The 19,232-nt window shown below is 41.8% G+C and overlaps 2 protein-coding genes across 2 annotated transcripts in view; both read left to right on the forward strand.

Annotated features, from left to right (window-relative positions):
- LOC306827322 (cytolytic toxin-alpha-like) overlaps window positions 1–19,232 on the forward strand; it is a 26,327-nt gene continuing 7,095 nt past the window's right edge. Inside the window, exons 1-2 of the mRNA XM_079349045.1 lie at window positions 1–76; window positions 4,694–4,806. Of these exons, the coding sequence (XP_079205171.1) occupies window positions 4,707–4,806 (100 nt within the window). The 5' untranslated portion in view covers window positions 1–76; window positions 4,694–4,706. The remainder of the gene's footprint in view (window positions 77–4,693; window positions 4,807–19,232) is intronic.
- Window positions 15,895–19,232, forward strand: part of LOC306827318 (uncharacterized protein) — a 22,541-nt gene continuing 19,203 nt past the window's right edge. The window contains exons 1-3 of the mRNA XM_079349033.1: window positions 15,895–16,229; window positions 16,363–16,473; window positions 18,594–18,706. Of these exons, the coding sequence (XP_079205159.1) occupies window positions 18,607–18,706 (100 nt within the window). The 5' untranslated portion in view covers window positions 15,895–16,229; window positions 16,363–16,473; window positions 18,594–18,606. The remainder of the gene's footprint in view (window positions 16,230–16,362; window positions 16,474–18,593; window positions 18,707–19,232) is intronic.

A 19,232-nucleotide genomic window follows, 5' to 3' on the forward strand; every position in this document is an offset into this window, starting at 1 on the left:
ACAACAGCAGGTCGGCGTACGTGACAGAGCTCACAGAGGAAAGTTTATCTGAAACTCTTCAGCGATCAAGTTTAATGTGAGTACGCCTCGATCTCTGACATCTGAACCTCGACTTAGACTCTATCAGATTTTATTAACTTGTTTCACAGCAAATAAATTACATAAAAAGATGATTAAATAAAAGTACTGAAGACAAGATAAGATATAACTTTATTGATCCACAATGAGGAAATTCGGGCATTGCTGCAGCATCAGCAGTACAAAATTAATTAAATTAATTAAAAAACCGAATAAAATAGTAACAAATATATATACAAATTCAAAGTAGTAGGAGGGGATATATACAGAGGATTATAATGTGGACAATGAAGAGATAATGTGCAGTGAATTGCAGGTTACTTGAGATCAAATATTCAAGCTGAGTATGAACAAGACGAGAGAGAGGAGACAACGACAATACGTGCAAACAGCTTCTTTTATTGGATTTCATTTTTTAGCTTTTTGTGCCTTAACACAAGACAGAGAGAATCAGAGAGAGAGTGAGAGAGAGAGAGAGAGAGAGAGAGAGAGAGAGACAGAGAGAGAGAGACAGAGACAGAGAGAATCAGAGAGAGTGAGAGAGAGAGAGAGTGAGAGATTTTTTTGATTTTTGCCAAGCACTTTATTTACACAATTTCATTTTTTCACAATTTCATAAAGTGCAAAATGCATAAAAATTTCAGTTTGTTTTTAAAAGACAGTTCAGGTCATAAAAACTTGTGCAAACAGCAACTCATCATTAACAACTGAACAAACAACATCATTAAAACACCAACACTGTTTAAAAGTATCCAAGTCTCCAATGTGTTTATAAAATCTAAACTCTAACCAGAGTCTGGCCCTGATGTTGGTCAGCCACACCGCCTTGGCCTCCTGTCCGTCTCGGTTCTCTACCCGGTTTCTCCTGCTCAGGTAGATCGCCATCTTGGCCTCACCTGAGAGGTAGTTCAGGAGCTGCCACTTGTCTTTTTGTTCTTTTTTGTAAACAGCTCCCATGATAAAAACCCTCTCAGTAAAACCACATTAAAGAAACTAAAAACCAGAGTTAAAAGAGAGAAGAAGCTGGAGAGCCTCTGACACTCAGTAAAAACATGGAAAACAGTTTCAGCTCACAGAACGGACAGGAGTTTAAAACAGCAGGATTAAGAACAGCGATGAAAGCATTGGAGGCGACAGCACCATGTAAAATCCTCCACTGGAGGTCAGCAGTCCGTTTTTTGAGGGGAGGTTTATATAAAATCCTCCACTGGGGGCCCGCTCCACTGGTTCCCAGTCTGTTGGACCACACAGTGGGGGGGCGGTTGCACAGTCCGACCTTGTGGATAGCTTTCACACAGTTCATGTGCAGTGTTTTTTTATCTGCTTTATGCAGTGATAGCTTTTCACTGTGTGCTGTAGCCAGCAGGGGGCCGGTCAGTTCTCCCAGGGCTTGGCTCAGGGAGATGTCAGGGAAGGGGTCTGCAGGGTCTGGTTTGGCCTTTCCTTGCCCATAGCCCGTGAGCTGGCTCCTCTCTTTCCCAGAGAGTCTCTGGCGCCACAGCTCCAGGAGCTTCTCTGCCACCCGGACGGATTGCAGACCCAGAAGAGAGCCCAGACCCCAGGCGTCACCCAGCACCGGCCCCACTGCGTCCACCAGCTGCTGCAGGCTCAGGGTCTTTGTTTTCAGCAGCGCCATCGTCAGGCTGGGGGTCATGCTGCTGCTGATGTCCAGCCTGGCCCTGTGAATCAATGGTTAATTCAACAACCAGTGCAGAGAGTCAGCCTTTGGGCACCTTTTACAATCAAAAAGGGCCCAAGACTTAAAAACACCCTGATAAAACGGAGGCAGCCCACAGTTTTAAAAATTTAGAATCAATCAAAAACAGAGCAGCATCCAGCCCCAGGAAATCTGCACGTCTGAGAAAGCAGCTGGCCACATCTCTCCACACCAGATCAGCCGGCCCTGTGAGGTACTTCTGTAAAAACTGGAGTCTAAAAGTGGCTGTCCGGCTGGCCAGGTGGACGAGGCCCTGTCCCCCCTCCTCTTTGGTTGAAAACAGCACCCCTTGTGGCACCCAGTGTAGACTGTCCCAGAAGAAGTCCACCATCTTCCTCTGGATCTGGGCTAGCAGGCCTGACGGGGGGTCTACACAGGTTAGGCGGTGCCACAGTTGGGATGCTACGAGGTTGTTTAAAACCAAAACTCGACCTTTAAAAGACATCTGAGGGAGCAGCCATCTCCACTTGGAGAGTTTCCCCTCCAGCTTCTCTGTGACGCCCTCCCAGTTCTTCTTCATAATCTGTTCTGTTCCTAGGAACACCCCCAGGTACTTAAACCCACCCTTCTTCCAGGCTAAACCCTGGGGAAGAACTGGGAGGCCTTCACGCCACTCACCGACAGCGAGGGCTTCACTCTTTAACCAATTCAGCCTCGCTGCCGATGCTTTGCTAAAACTGTTTACTGTGCTAATTAAAAGGTCTGCATCCCTCTGGCCGTCAATAAAAACCACGATGTCGTCCGCGTACGCACTTAAAACCACGCTAGTGTTAAAAGCAGGTAAAAGCAAGCCGTGCGGGCTGCAGCGGAGCTTGTGGAGGAGGGGTTCCAGGGAGAGCGTGTAGAGCATGCCGGACAGAGCACAGCCCTGCCTGACGCCTCGACACACTCTAAAAGGAGCACACAGACCACCGTTAAACTTCAGCACACTCTCAACATCCCTGTACAGCACCTTGATCTGGACTATGAAGCCAGCGCTGAACCCAAACCTCTCCAGAACCTTCCAGAGGAAACTGTGTTCAACGCGGTCAAAAGCCTTTTCCTGATCTAGAGAAATCAGACCAGTGTTACAGCCCAATGAGCTGGAGACGTCAAAAACATCCCGAATGAGGTGGACATTGTCCACCATGGACCTGCCGGGCACACAGTAGGTCTGGTCCCGGTGGATGACCTGCTCCATAGCCCTCCCCAGCCTGGAGGCCAGGACCTTGGACAGGAGCTTGTAATCCACACACAATAAAGACACAGGGCGCCAGTTTTTTATGTCCTGCAGGTGACCCTTCTTAGGGAGCAACGTTATTACGGCCCTCCTGCAGGACATGGGCATAGAGCCAGAGGTCAGACTTTCATAGAAGACCTCTATAAAGTCTTTCTCAAATATGTCCCAGAAGGCTTTGTTGAACTCGATAGACAGGCCGTCTATGCCGGGAGCACGCCGCGCCTGCATGCCCTGCAGTGCAGCCTTTAGCTCCTGCATCTCGATCGGCCTGTTGAGCTGTTTATTTGTCTCCTCAGAGACCTGAGGCAGTCCTTCACATAACTCCTCCATCAGTTCTTCCTCCTCCTCATACTCGCTTGAGTAGAGGTTTGAGTAAAACTGGACAGCTCGCCTCCTGATCTGGCTTGGCTCAGTCAGATTTTGCCCTGTGTCTGCTAAAAGTGAGTGGATTACTCGCCCCTGCCTGCTCCTCTTCTCCAGGCCGAAGAAGAAGCTAGAGGGAGCATCCATCTCTGCGATGGCCTGGAACCGGGACCTGACCAGTGCACCCTGTACTTTACCGTCCAACAGGTCCGCTAAAGCTAGCTTTTTGACTTTGAGGATTTCAACATATCCTCGATTTGCTGTGGACTCGCTCAGTCTTTCTAGTTCCACTATATCAGTCTCCAGGTCCTTCATAGATCTGGTGATGTCTCTGGTGACATTGAGGGTGTGCTGCTGACATAGGAGTTTAATCTCAGTCTTACCATGGTCCCACCACTGCCTAAGACAACTAAACTCTCCCTTCCTCTGTCTAAAAACATCCCAGAAATAAATAAGAACCTCTCTAAAATGTTTATCAAACGTTAAAACTGAATTAAAATGCCAATAAGCGCTTCTCTGTAAAATGTTCTGAATAAAAACATGACATAAAAGCAAAGCATGGTCAGTAAAAGCAGCAGGGACAAAAAGCAAAGCATGGTCAGTAAAAGCAGCAGGGACAATACTGCACATCTTAACAATATTAAAATGATGCTTAAAACAATAAATACGGTCGAGCCTAGCTGAGGAGATCCTACTCTCTCTGAGGTGGGACCATGTGCACTGACGGCAGTCTGCATGCATCCTTCTCCACACATCCACCAGGCCGTGAGAGCAGACCAGCTGCCTCAGCACGTGTTGGGACACTGGATGCGGCTCAGCATGGTTGCAATCTCAAGACGCATTTTCAGTACAGTTAAAATCCCCCCCCAAGAATAAAAAATCCTCCGGGGCACAGCCATTTAAAACATCATTAACTGTTTGTAAAAACAGCTTCCTCTCTACACCGATTGTTGGAGCGTACACATTGATGAAAACCGCAGTAAAAAGGTCGAACCCTGCCTTCATTAAAAGCAACCTCGCCTCGATAAAATGCTCGAGCTCCAGTGAGGCCGGAGTAAAAGACCTGGAGAGGAGGAAGCCAACTCCTCCACTAAGAGAAGTGTTGTGACTTAAAATGACTTCCCCCTCCCACTCTCTGTGTGCTGCTGCGAGAGAGTGGGAAGAAACAAGTGTCAGCACGATACCAGTCACAACAAACCAGTGCCCTCCCTGCACAAACTGGAATTTCTCTGTTTGCGAGATGAATAGAGGATTATTGATTGATTGATTGATGATGTACCAAACAATCTTAACAAGCTGTTGTCCGTTTTGTCCAGTTAAGACCAAGCAATGGCCTCTGAAGCCGGTGAGACGATGGAGGTGGCGGCTCTCGGTCGACCTTTCGGGCTCGGGATGTTGTACGACTGCCGCAAAGACCAACTCGTGCCTGGTACTGTAGTACTGAGATTTAAATTCAAAAATCTTTTCCTCTCAAATCATTGAATCACTTCATTAAATACCATTCCCATGGATGTTGTCCCAACAGCTTCTCCTGTTACACTTTGTCTAAAAGCTGAACTTGATGATTGCTTCTTCTTTTGCAGGAATCACCCTGTGGGACCATGGTGACCTGATGAAGGATGTTGGAGAACGGCCAAAGAAATATAATGAATTTGATATTGTTGCCTCTGAATCTATTAAGGATAAATCCTCTGCACTCGATGTTGAAGCATCATTGAAGGCAAGTTTCTTGGGGGGACTCGTAAAGGTAGATGGATCAGCCAAATACCTGAACAACAGCAAGACTTCCAAAAACCAAGCCAGAGTAACACTGAAGTACAAAGCAACTACAAACGTTCGGGAACTGTCGATGAATCATCTTGGAACAGGAAATATGAAACACCAGAATGTTTTTGAGAAAGGTTTAGCGACACATGTAGTCACAGCGATTCTTTATGGGGCACAAGCCTTCTTTGTCTTTGACCGTGAAGTTTCTCAAAAAGAAGATCAACAAGACATTGAGGGAAACTTGAAGCTAGCGATCAAGAAACTTCCTTTTCTTTCTATCGAGGGTGACGGTTCACTGAAAATGGATGAACAGGACAAAGCTAGTGTTGACAAGTTCTCCTGCAGTTTCTTTGGAGACTTTTCTCTTGAGAAAACTCCAACATCTTTTCAGGAAGCAGTACAAGTCTACCAAAGTCTGCCTAAACTGCTGGGAGCCAATGGAGAAAACGCAGTACCAATGAAGGTCTGGCTGCTGCCTCTGACAATGTTAGATTCTACTGCTGCTAAACTTGTACGTCAGATAAGTGAAAGTTTAGTTCAAGAATCACAGAGTGTCCTGGAGGACCTCAGTGAGCTGGAAATGAGGTGTAACGATGCACTGAGAACCACCACAGCACAGCAGTTCCCACAGATCAGCAAAAAGATTAAAACTTTTAAAAGTAGGTGCTCTGAGTTCAAACTGGAATTCCAACAAACTCTGGCAAAGAAACTTCCATCGATCCGAGGAGGAGGAGAAGAGGAGGCTGTGCTCGCAGATGTCCTGAGGAAAATACATTCTTCTCCATTCAACAGTGAAAACCTGAATGAGTGGATGGATTGTAAAGAGAGAGAGATCGACACATTATTGTCTTTAACAGAGATGATGAAGAACACAAAGGTTGTACCATCTGAGAATGACCTTTACAAAGAAAGTCTAAGAGCAGAGCATGCTGTGTGTTTTGTTTTCACCTCACTGGGAATCAATGAACCGTACCTCTCAGCTTTGTCAGACTACTTAAGACAAAAACCAGAAAACCCTCAAGATCCACAGACTCAGGATGTAGAGAAGGAACAATGGTACGCTTTCAGAGAAGTAGCAGATGTCATGTGGGAAAAAGCAGAAGTGTTTAGTGACTTTGCAGAGATCAACCAGGAGAACAAGAACATTAAGTTCATGGCAGTCGGAATAACAAATGAGAAACAGAAAGGTTTGAGCATCTACCTTTATCAGAAAAACCGTCTAGTCACAAAGAACTTTGAGCCGCCTTCAAAGCCTGAAACAGTCACAGTCAGAGACGTAAACCACAACAGTGTGACACTGAAGATTGATCCACCAAAGTTTGGATCAGAGAGCGTCACCTCCTACTCTGTTGAGTACTGTGTCAGTGGAGAGGAAGGATGGAAACAACAGACAGCATCAAAACCTGGAGAGGTCACAGTGGGTGATCTGAGTCCAAACACAGAGTATATGATCAGGTGCAGAGCAGTGACCTCTGTAGGTGTTGGACCAGCCAATCAGATCCGCGGTTCAATTAAAACCTTACCCTACAGCACTCCTACCAACTCAAGTAAGATATCGGTGAGCTTGAAGAAACCTGCTGAGCTTGGACAACGTGTTCACATTTTGAGCTACATGGTGGAGTACGATTGATTGAGTGATTGTGGTGCAGCTGGCAGAAGCAAGGAGAGCATCGCTGTGAAAGTCTGCACAACAAAGACCAATCCTCTTGCAGAATTACTCAAACAGAAAAGCAAAAAAATAAAAGATGCCTCACCCTCAGTTTATAAACTGAGTGTGGAAAAAGAAGACATGAACATAGATGGATGTCGCAGGTTTAACTTTGGAAGAGAAAACATGAAACAGATCCGAACAATAATGCTTATGGGAGCAACTGGATCAGGAAAGTCGACTCTGATCAATGGAATGATCAACTACATTGTTGGAGTGAAGTGGAAGGATGATTTCAGGTTTAAATTAATTGAAGAGGATGAGTCCAGATCACAAGGTGAAAGCCAGACCTCTGAAGTCACTGTGTACAAAATCAACCACCAGGAAGGCTTTAAAATAGATTACTCAGTGACCATCGTTGACACTCCAGGGTTTGGAGATACAAGAGGCATAGAGAGAGACAGGGAGATCACAGAACAGCTGAGGAATCTCTTCTCTTCACAGCGTGGTGTAAGTGAGATTGATGCTGTGTGTTTTGTTGCTCAGGCCTCTTTAGCTCGACTCACAGCGACACAGAAATATGTGTTTGATTCTGTGCTCTCAATCTTTGGCAAAGACATCTCAGAAAACATCAGGGTTCTGGTGACGTTTGCTGATGGTCAGCGCCCACTAGTTCTGGAGGCGATCAAGACTGCAGGTGTCCCGTGTCAAAAAACAAAAGACGGGCTGCCGATTCACTTCAAATTCAATAACTCAGCTTTGTTTGCAGAAAACAAATCACCAGCTGCAGACTGCAAAAGTGATGATGATGAAGAGGGAAACTTTGATGAGATGTTCTGGAACATGGGGACAAAAAGCATGCAGAGGTTCTTTGATGCTTTGAATCAAATAGAAACTAAAAGCTTGACACTGACAAAGGAGGTCCTCAGAGAAAGAAAGCAGATCGAAAATTCAGTTGAAAAGTTGCAGGAGCAGGTTAAAGTTGGGTTAGCCAAACTTGAGGGTGAAAAACTGAAGGAGCTCGAGGCAGAGATCAGCAGAAATGAGAACTTTGAGTTTGAAATCACTGTCATGAAACCTTTTCAGGTAAATGTTTCTGGTACTGGAGTACACCTCACCAACTGTCAGCAGTGTCACGTGACCTGTCATAATAATTGTGCCTTTGCAGATGACAAAGACAAAATTAACTGTTGTGCAATGGGACCAGATGGACACTGTACAGTGTGTCCAGGTAAATGTTTCTGGAAAGTGCATTTCAGCATGAAATACAGATGGGAGTATAAAGAAGTTAAAGAAAAACAAACGATTGCAGAACTGAAAAAGAAGTATGACATAGCTAAAGAGGCCAAGTCACCTGTTGAGGCATTGATTGGAAAACTGAAGACTGAATATAAAACTGTGCAGGACGAGATACAGGAACTGATGCAGAGATCTGCAAAGTGTCTGAACAGACTCAAAGAGATCGCACTGAAGCCAGATCCTCTCTCCACTCCAGACTACATCGACACGCTCATTGAAGGAGAGAAATCTGAGGGCAAACCAGGCTGGCAGAAACGAGTTCAGTCCCTGATGAAGATAAGAGAACAAGCAGAGATCATGGCTAAAGTAAACAGAGGAGAGAAACCCCACGAAAGTCTAGATACTGACTTTGGTTTTAATCTGGCTCAAACAGGCAACAAAAGCAACCAATAACAGACAACCTCAACCTGAGAATGCAGCACTGTGACTACAACCAAGAGACAAAGACTAAACTGAATTCTCCTTAAACACCAGAGCAAAAGGATGGCCAACAAAGCTGCTCAAAGACGACTCATGACGATGTCTGACAGATATCACAAGAAAAAGAATAGATTCAGTTTGACGTTTTCAGGCAAAGATGCTTAATATCAAAACAGAAGTCATTAGATGTGGAAGAGGATCATTGTTGTCATCTCAGAAACAACAAAAACATCCACAGTACCAGGATGGACACCATTGCCCTCATGAGACATAAACAAACGCTGCCTACAAGTGGAGGCCATGGTTGCTTTTTTAAACCAGCTACGAGCATCATCAGTGTAGATATACAAGCGAGCTCTGGCAGGAAACGATTTGTGAAAACAGACCAGCAGGGGACAGAGGAGCAATCGAGCTGAATGTTGACATTTCCTTTATAACCAAGAAAAAGGACAATTACAAATATGTATGAAATCAAGAGTCCAATTTAAATGTCCGACCACTTTCTTCACTAGAACCATCAAGTCATTTCTGAAAAATGTTAAAACCTGTGTCAACAAGTCTGCAGCTTTATAAGCTCAGAAAACTTTGGTATTGAATTTGTGATTTTTCCTTCTTATTTTAACGTAATTATTATTTTTGGGTGTTTAAAGATCATAAAGTTGTTTGTAATTATTGAATTTGTTTTTACCATATCTGAGTTTGTTTCATTTATTACCATTTAATCTGTTTATCGTATAATCATGTCTGCTTTTTATTGCTTTCACATATTATTCATGTTTGCATCTTTTATATAATCCTGAACCGATGGTGATACAAACCTGTCATTTGATAAGTTCTGCAAATTCTGAAGTTGATGCAGCTGCATCGTTGATGTTTTTTTCAAGGTTTTGGACAAAGAGACAGTTTGGTTTTAAAAGACTTTGACACGATGATCAGGAGGCTTTTTTTACTCTCACTAAAAGACTCCACGTCACTCTGATTCTTAAAATTCACTTTTTGGGACTAAAGTGTCCACAAACTCGGGTTCAAAGTTTTAATCTTTTATTTTTACCTTCATTTTTACATTTTACTTTCTTGATTTGTGTTTGAATTTTAAAAGACTTTGTCAGATTTTTCCCTTTTTGATTTTTCAATAAATCTTCTAAAACTTTACAAATAATTTCTGACTGATTTTTTTTATTAGATGTTAATTGTCCACTGAGGTAGGCAACTTTTCTCTAAAAAGCCCCTCACACCACAAAGGCTTTGAGCCTGTCTTAAGGAGGCGGCGTGGACCTCAGGAGGTAAGTGTTGACCTTTAAAGATCACCGGTATCTTTACTAGCCACGGGGAAAAGCGTTTGTAATCAACATGACAGAAACTGGTTGGACGGGGTTTAACTGAGCCTCAACTCGATTGAGACTTGTTGTGATCACCTGTAGTGACTCAACCATGCCGCGAAGGACCTGATCATGCTGCTCGAGCATGATTCCCTAAGAGGAAATAGCAAACTGCAGGGAGCTAAAGCTAGCATCTTATTCCCGGTCGGCTGGGTCCATGTTTGGCCAGATTATTCTGCTACGGTTCAGAAGAAGACCCAAATGCACAACCATGAAACAGAGCCAAATAAACAATAACAATAATTTATTATAACAAGGGGTAGTGACACTAGTGATAACAATGAGCGAGAGTCCAAGCTCTGTGGTTGGCAGTGCAGACAAAAATCCAGGTGACGATCCAAAAACCCAATTCCAGCAGGCGTGAGGTGAATCCAAAGTGACGAGGAGACGACAGGACACGAGAGGGCAGGTAAGGCTGGACGGGGAGCTGACGAGGAGAAAACACGGAGGGGGTATATACGAGGAGACCACAGTCCATCTTTCACCTTAAGCTTTGCGAGGTGAGTCTCTGATAATGTGTCATGTTTGTTTTCAAGTTATTAAACAGATTTATTTCCTTCTTAGTCTCAACTGGTTGGTTTTCATTCCAGAACTATTTTCATTCAGGGACATTCAAGTTGAACTGAATGTTCGTTTGTACTGATGATTAAACAGGAAGTGGAACATTGTGGTTTTACAGTTTTGGTTGTACAGTGTGTGGTGTGCGGCCACACAGCAACATCAACACACCACACACCAACTGATTTCACTCGTGAACGTCCCCCGATCATCTTAATCAAAATGTTATCAATACCACAGCGCCTTATCTGTGCAGAGTCTGTTACGGTTCAGAATAAGACCCAAATGCACAACAATGGAACAGAGCCAAATAAACAATAACAATAATTTATTATAATAAGGGGTAGTGACACTAGTGATAACAATGAGCGAGAGTCCAAGCTCCGTGGTTAGTAAAAACATAGGTCATCCGTCATTTGTTTTACACCTAAATACCCGCCATTTCTTGGAAGGAAGCTCGATTATCTGACCCCCAGGTCCAATAACTTAGTTTTCAGTTTGCTCCAAAAGCCGATGGCTGATGAATCCAGGCCCGGGCTTCAGATGTTAGCTAGGAGGCTATCGCTACCCATCCATCAAGCATGCTCATGAAGTGTGTTGACATGGACTTGAGTATCCCGGGTTATGAGCCTGATCCTGGTTCTGATCATAATCAGGATATGGTGTTTACTCTAGTGGACACTGGAGGAACTGCAGCTGTAAAGTTGGACATTTTAACATAGAGCTCTATGGAGACTGACTCACTTCAGGAGACAGACTCTAGTGGACACTGGAGGAACTGCATCTGTAAAGTTGGACATTTGGACATTACTGCTGCTTGATAAGAACTTATTTGAGGAAAGTTAACATAAACTTTGGATTGCTACACACTGGACAATTTTTAGCCCGAATTTGGGCCCGGGCTGCCTCTGACGAACTGCCTGCTAGGAAGAAGTGTTGCACCACATGATACTGCGGTCATTTACAGCAGATTCAAATCAAGAAGTTATGAGTGCTCAGAGAAGGAGGAGACGTTTAGAGATCGTTGTTTTCATATCAGAGTAATGATTTCCTGTCACATTTAAGCTGCTATACTTTGACGTTTTACTGAAAACCTTTAAGTGATAAAAAAAAATGAGCATGTTGTCTGTTGCCTTCAGGCTGTAGAGTCATATTGTCACTCTCATGTTTAATCAGGTTTATTTTTTTACACAAATCCCGTTAATATGAGAGAGTTAGCCTGTTTGTGTGTGTGTGTGTGTGTGTGTGTGTGTGTGTGTGTATTAAAAATATGAAGGTCACGCTTTGTAATTATGTCCAGAGTTATTAAATGTAAAGTATTAATACCAAAACCTTTTTCCACAATGTTTATTTAAATGAGTGATCTTCCTCTGTGATCAGAAATGAAGGAAACATGCAGCAGCCACGTCACAGAGTGAAATTTCAGCAACGAAAACATAAAAGCTTACTCCTAGCGTCCATGTGTGCTGCTGTTTTTTCATCCAGAGGACTTGAATGCGTCATTACGGCTGTACAGCAGGGACGTCCGATGTTTCCGAGGAGACCTTGAAGGCAGCAAAACTCCCGCCGAGAGTCGGACAGACGTTCTGTCATTCTCTCCCTCTTTGATGTTTAAGCTAGCTTCTTCAGTTGGGATATTTTCTGCCTCAAACATGATAAAAAACAAGCGGTAAGTTGTTTTTAACATGTACAGGACTTTTGTTGTTGTGTGTGGTCGGTAAAAAGAGCTGTCAATGACATTTAAAATGGAGGAAATTTCGCCTCATTTGCATATTGTTTGACTCCCTGCAGAGGACAGAGAGGGACTCCACTGAGCCCTGAGCTACTTTAAAGGTAAGTAAAGATGATTAAATATGATTAAAAAAATTATTTGGTACATTTAAATATGTCCTACAGTCACCATGTGGCATAAAGATACAGAATAAACACCTGATTCATCATTAAACATATTATTTTCCCTGAGAGATTAAAAGATTCACATCTGTATTGATACAGTATATGAAATAGCCTATTTGCTGTATAAAACAGTTTATTTAATCTTTATCTTTTATTACTTTGTGTGGTTTCTTACTGTAAGATCTAAATTATAACCTAAACTATGTTAAACATAAATGCAAAACAAACTTACTATCAAAAAATGTCAAAATGTGATTTATTAGAATTATGAGCAGTATAGTGATGCTTGTAGCGCTGCTGCTAAACTTAATTCTAAATCAACACCAGCAACATCAGAAAAATAGAAGTGAAAAAGATAAATACCAAATAGAAACGCAGGAGTCGCTGATGCTACAACACCAGTTCCAGACATTGACGATGATGATGCCCAACAAACAGGTAAACTAACTTCATTTTACATTTAAATGTACTTGTTAATACTGCTTATTTGTGCACCTAATAAGAGCTGTAATGTTACACAATATTTTTAACTGTACTTTCAATATTATTTAAATATTGAAACTGTTTTTGACAAGGAGAAATTGTGATCAAAGCTAAACTGTAACGTCATGTGAACGGTCCTGAGTTATACTGAGAGATGTTCTTAATTTGTATATTCAGTGAGTTACCCAGAACTTCCACCAGATATGTAGAGCGTGCTGTAATTATAGATTACTGTACAGTCTGGACAGCGTATGATAATACGATGTATGTGGTATAAATCAGAATAACAAAGAACATACAGTCATTGATCTGAACAGCCAAAGCCAAACCTCCTTGATCTGTTCTGTGATTCATTGCTGTGCTCCAGCATCCGACAACAATAAGCTTTGTGTATCTGCTACAGGTGGCTGCGGACTGACAGAGCTGAGACGCTGCACAGCAGAGCCAGTGAAAGCCAAGTGACAACCTTCAGTCTGGAACAAATGAGATCAATGCAGGTGGACACTCAGGCTTCAAACATGAATATTTACAGTCTATGGTGAAGGCACACACTTTGAATCAAGTAGAACCCTTCCAGCTCTGCTGCGTTAATGGAGCGATGACGGGTCAAACACGTATCTGGTTGGATTTAGGGCTGAGTATTAGGAACAGCTCTGAGTAAAACCCAGTACAGCTCATCACCATCACAGCGGAGACTCCAAAGTGACCCTGATAAAAGATACGACCTATCTAACAGTTTCTATAATGAAATGAATAAATACTCATTTCATTATGTTTTCTCAATCTGTCATTCAAACCTTTTGTATTTTATAGGTTGGCAAACCTGGAGCATGAACTAATGCATACATAGACTTTGAATCCTTGGATCAATGAGTCCAGTATTGCTTTAAATCGAAAATCAATTCTCAATCGAATCCTTACCCCAAGAGTGAAATTGAATGGAATTGATGTTCAGAGGCCTTTGACCAGACTATCACCTTTCAAGTCCAAGGACAAGGATCACAGCTATGGATATTACCTGGAGTACAGCACTCGGATACTTCTCCCATTTGCATACAGTTTGATACACTACAGGGGACAGAGAGAGACTCTGTCCATTACCACTGAGCTCTGAGCTACTTTACAGGTAAGTTACAATGATTTAATATGATTTCAAATTTTATGTAGGACATTTAAAGATCTCCTATGTTCACCTAGTGGATATAATGATACAGAATAAACACCTAATTTATTATGAAATGTATTTTTCTTCTTGAGAGATGAAAATATTCACGTCTATATTGATTAATGAAATATCTGCTGTATGAAACGGTTTATTTAACTTGGACTACTTTTTGTTTCTTACTGTGATAACTGACACTGTAATATTGACAGATTTTTCTGTGAGCACATTTTGTTTACATTTGTATTTTGTTGTGGTGTTGCATATATTTTTAGAAAAAAAGGTAAGTACACTGCACAACTCCCAATTCAATTTAACGCAGATCTCTGAGATCTTCCTCAGGAAAATGTGGTGAAATCAATAAAAGTCATTATCACCTGTTAAACAACCCAAAACATGTCCTATAAATAAAACCACCACAAGAGGGTGCCATATACCTCTGGAAGCAGAGGCTCATTGGACATGCACTAAGACCTCCAGACCTGGCAGAGATTTATAAATGATATCTAATTAATACACAGATGTAGTCCGGGTCTAGACATGACAGAGTTCTACACTCGCAAGACAAACAAGTCTATACTCAGGTCTCTGTAAAGACAGCATGGTGACAGTCTGTGTGAGAGAAACATACAAAAGAGAAAAAGGAAGTCTGAGGAGAGAAAACTGTAAATCCATTCACAGACACAAAAAGAGAGAGCTCTATGATTGGAGAAATGTGATTTTATTAAGTGTTGATTCCAGTGCAGTTTAGAGAGACAGTTACAACAGCTCTGTTCACGCCAAGGGACTGTGTATGTGTGTGTGTGTGTGTGTGTGTGTATGTGTATATATATATATATATATATATATACACACACACAGCAATGCCAGTTCATGGAGCCTCACATTAGTTCCCCAAAGTGAGCAGTTGACTTTTGCAGTACTATGAGTGGAGCAGAGTGGACAGTTTGTGATCCACTTTTCAGTGGTAAGACGTTTAAACAATCATATTGGATAGTATTATTATTATTATCATATCTAAACCCATTAACATGTGAATTAAAGCATGTTAGTGGATTATCCCTCACTAAACTAGTAGATTAAGGGATCATTAGCGAATAACAGATGAGGCTAGAATATGCTAACAGTACTGGATGTGTTGTGAGAGCGCGGGGATCTCGGCTCAGCAGTTGGCGTTTTTAGGAATTATTTTAATATCCTAGTTTGTTGCTCTTATGTCCTACTTGACCTTGAAACCTCGACCCTGCCTCACTTTGATTGGTCGGTCTGGGCCGAGTGTGAATCTCGTCAGGAGGACCAATAACTGCCTTTCATAAAGATATGGCTGCTGCCTTGAACTAGAACATCACTATTGGTTATTAGGAGCGGTTAAAGAAATACACAGTTTATTCAGCTTTTATACCTTTAAAGTTATTGAGTTATTACAGTTTTGAAGTCATTCCCCTCTATGGTCAGATCATAGGCTGTTAATACTGGAAAGGCCTCTTTCGCAGCCGTTACCTGGAGGGGACTCTCCTTGGGTCTCTCACACCCTAGTGGGTCCTAACCACTTTAAAGCAGAGTGTCCCTCCCCAGTCTATGTTTTCCTCTCTGGTATTGGAACAATGGGGACAAAAAGCTTCTTACCTTAGTCTTCTGTCCCTTTGGTCCGTCGTGGTCCAACAAGAGGAAAATATAAGATCTAAAAGGAAAAGGGTTTTTGTTGGAAAGTCCTTACAATGGAAGGTTTCCTTTTATTTTATAATAACACAATTGATTAAACACAGAGATTACAAAATAATACAAATCCTACAAAAGAGTGCTATTCTCACAGTGAATGACTAGAGCTCAATAAAAGAGAATATAAGTCAATTGATCACAGGTGCAGAACAATTGTAGAGCAAAATTCAAGTCCCAAAGAGGAAGAAAACTGCTTCACTGGTATTCTTACCAACATCACCTGAATAACACTGACCAGCCAACTCCAACATTACAGCCCTGATCCTCACCTACAGGCTCTGACCTTTTCACTTTGGAAAGAGTTACGTCACAAAATTTGAGCAGGATTGGAATATATATATGTTTTTTTGTGCATACGTCATTTCCAACGTCAGTGACTACAAGTCAAACCATTTCTGAGAAATCAACTGGTGTCTCATCTTTTATTACACTGATTAACGATCAGGTGGAGTTTGATCCTCAGAGCCAATAAAAAGGCAGAAATCGTAGAACATCTTCAGAGGATCACACACCTTTCTACTGTAAGTACACTGATGTGTTTTTTATTTGTCTCTAAGTTCCACACAGAGCAGAATAAGTAGAGTTAAACTGTTGTAATGAACCAAATATCGTGTTTTCAGGTTCCATTAAGTTTGCCTTTTCTTCTCTCTGCAGGTCCAGAGTTGCGATAGCTTTCTGATGCACAAAAGTTTGTTGAACATCTGTCAGAGCTGCACGGACATTTGAGGGCGCAGCCGTTCTCAGAAATACTGCTTCAACAGAAAGGTAGGTGTCGATCAAGTTACAGAAATCCATGATTTCCTACAGGTCAGCTGTTGGCCCAATCAAACCTTAGATAGTTCTTGTGTTGGGCTTTAACATTTTAGATTTGGAATGTAAATACTCCTGAATGTCTGCTGCATTTTATTTAGATTAAATGACGTTAATGTTGTTTTCCATTCAAACATCTGTGAGATTGTGTCTGCTAAATCCAAATGTCTCATTCTTATCAATGTTAGATTTTAGGCAAACCACACCTTATGTCTTCAAAGCAATTTAGTGAGCAAACTACACTTAAGAATCAGTTTAAGTGACAAGAAGATATAACTGAGTGTCATCTGCGTAAAGTTAAATTATCTGTTTATACTTCTTTAATGACCAAGAAGACAATCCAAGTTAGAAAGTATGTGTGTCAGATTTACTGTCTTCAAGCTCCCTGGCTGTTGTCTGACAATGATTTAGAAATACTTGTCCATGTTCATGCACAGTGGCTGACTTTAGGTTTTAACAAAAAGATTAACTGAGGTGATATCTGAAGGGTCCCTAGATTGCATTTCATCCAATGTTACACCTGTTGCTCAAATCAGGACATGTTTCCTGTGTGCCACCAAATCCTGCTGAATTATACTGACACAACAACTAGAAACCAGAACAATAAGAAATCTGGATTTATATGTGGATATCTGTTTGCTGAAATAATCAGACCTCCACACCCTTCTTATCTGTGTTCTAACAGATAACTGTTCTTATCCCTTGTCTAGTTACATATTAAAGTTAATGACACTGTATGGCATCAGGACAAAGGAGAGTCAATAAACAGTTATCGTCACACCTTGCACATAGGTCAAAATCCAGACACTCCTCATTGTGTTCAGAATTTAGCAGCCATATAAATTAATTGGTACTGTTCATTCTCCAGTTCTCAATCCTCATACAGCCCATCAAATTTAATCAGCAGTTCCAATGAAGTAGTTTGTCTTCATCCTCGCTGTCTGTGTATTTCTCTTCATCCTCTCTGTTTCTGTATTTTCTGTAAGACACCTTTGACTTTTGACCTTTGACTTCTGGTTCAGAGATGACTGATCCCACCAACTGAGCCACATCCGCACGCCCTGGCTCACTTTTACTCAAAGTTATTAGTAAAGGCTCAAATACACTTGCTGTTGAACTTCACATACATGTAAACAAACGGCTGCGTCGAGAAGATTAACGTTCACATACTTGCAGTTGCACAACGTCTGTTACCTCTAGAGGGAGCTCACAAGGTAACACAACATCAGACCGTGTAAAACACAGAAGTAGAAAACATTGATTTGTATAAGTAAACAAACACGTCTGATTACCGGTGGACAAAACAACCCATCATCACTGTCCTTACTCCGTTTATCCATCATTTTCCACCGAGCACGGATGTAACGTTCTCAAACTTGTTTCTAAAAGCTTCCACGTCGACTTATGAACAAACAATCTCTCAACAGTTATTGAGGCACGCATGTTTGTTGCTGTTTAACAACAACAAAACATCATGCAGATGTGGGTAGTTAAGGACTTTATCGATTAAGTTGGTTTCCAAACTTTTCACCATTGTTGTGTACAGTTCTCTGGTGTTTCTTGTCACCATACAGCTCTACTCTTCCCCGAGGGGTTTTATGCATCTTGCAGACACGTAGTGTTAATTACTGAGGAAATGCACAACCAAAGCTCCATTATAATGAATGATTTTGGCAGTTTTCTTGATTCTAGTTGTTATGTCTCTATGTGGCAGCTTTGTAAATCTTTGTGGTCATCCTCCGTGTCTTTTCATTCATTTATTGCTGTCTCAGCGTCCTGCTTGAATTAAAAGAGCACAGGCAGCGTTTCAGTACATTTGCTAATGTGGGTCAGGTTGTTTCTAAAGAGTCTTTAGATGTTTTGAACTTTCCCAGAATGAGCGTTACTTCTTGCTGATGATCTGCTTGACAAACATTGTTTTAAGATCTCTGTGAAAAAAACGTGTGATATATAGATGTTTTTCATATATCGGCCACCTCGAGTCATGAAATAGATTTCCACTTGAAATGGTCCAATAAGATCTGTGCTGTGGTGATTAAAAAAAAAACTATTTTCCTGTAGTGTATTTTGTGCAGTTAAGACCAAGGAATGGCCTCTGAAGCCGGTGAGACGATGGAGGTGGCGGCTCTCGGTCGGCCTTTCAGCCTCGGGATGTTGTACGACTGCCGCAAAGACTTACTCGTGCCTGGTACTGTAGACTGAGATTTAAATTATATAATGATTAAATAATAACATCCAATAACATTTCCATGTATGTTGTCCCAGTGTTTCCCTTAAATACAGTATATAGTTCTGGCGGGGGGGGGAACCATCCAGACACTTAAAGGATGGTGTTCATGTTTTTCTTTTAATGACAGCAGCCAATATAACAACTGAATAATTATTTTATAGTGAAATTTCCTGTCCAGCTTAGCTTTTGTTGCTTTATCTCTCGTATCTGAGCGCCCCTGAATGCATCATGCCCACAGTGCATCCCCAGAGTGACAGCAGAGTGACACACACAGAAAAGTCTGAAGTCAACTAAGAGGACGACTGTATTATTTGATGGTTGTTACGCTCTTAATATTACTGCATGGGCATCAGTGAGACACAACTTGACACACAACTCAAACTCCTGCCTCATTGGCTCTTTATATTTTCTATGTTTTGCTCTCGTCTGCTGGTGAATCTGCTCACCTGTGTGCGTGTATCAGGGTGAAACTCCTCCTTACACG

The sequence above is a fragment of the Symphodus melops genome (genome assembly GCF_947650265.1).
Source record: "Symphodus melops genome assembly, chromosome: 7".
Classification (NCBI taxonomy): Eukaryota; Metazoa; Chordata; class Actinopteri; order Labriformes; family Labridae; genus Symphodus; species Symphodus melops.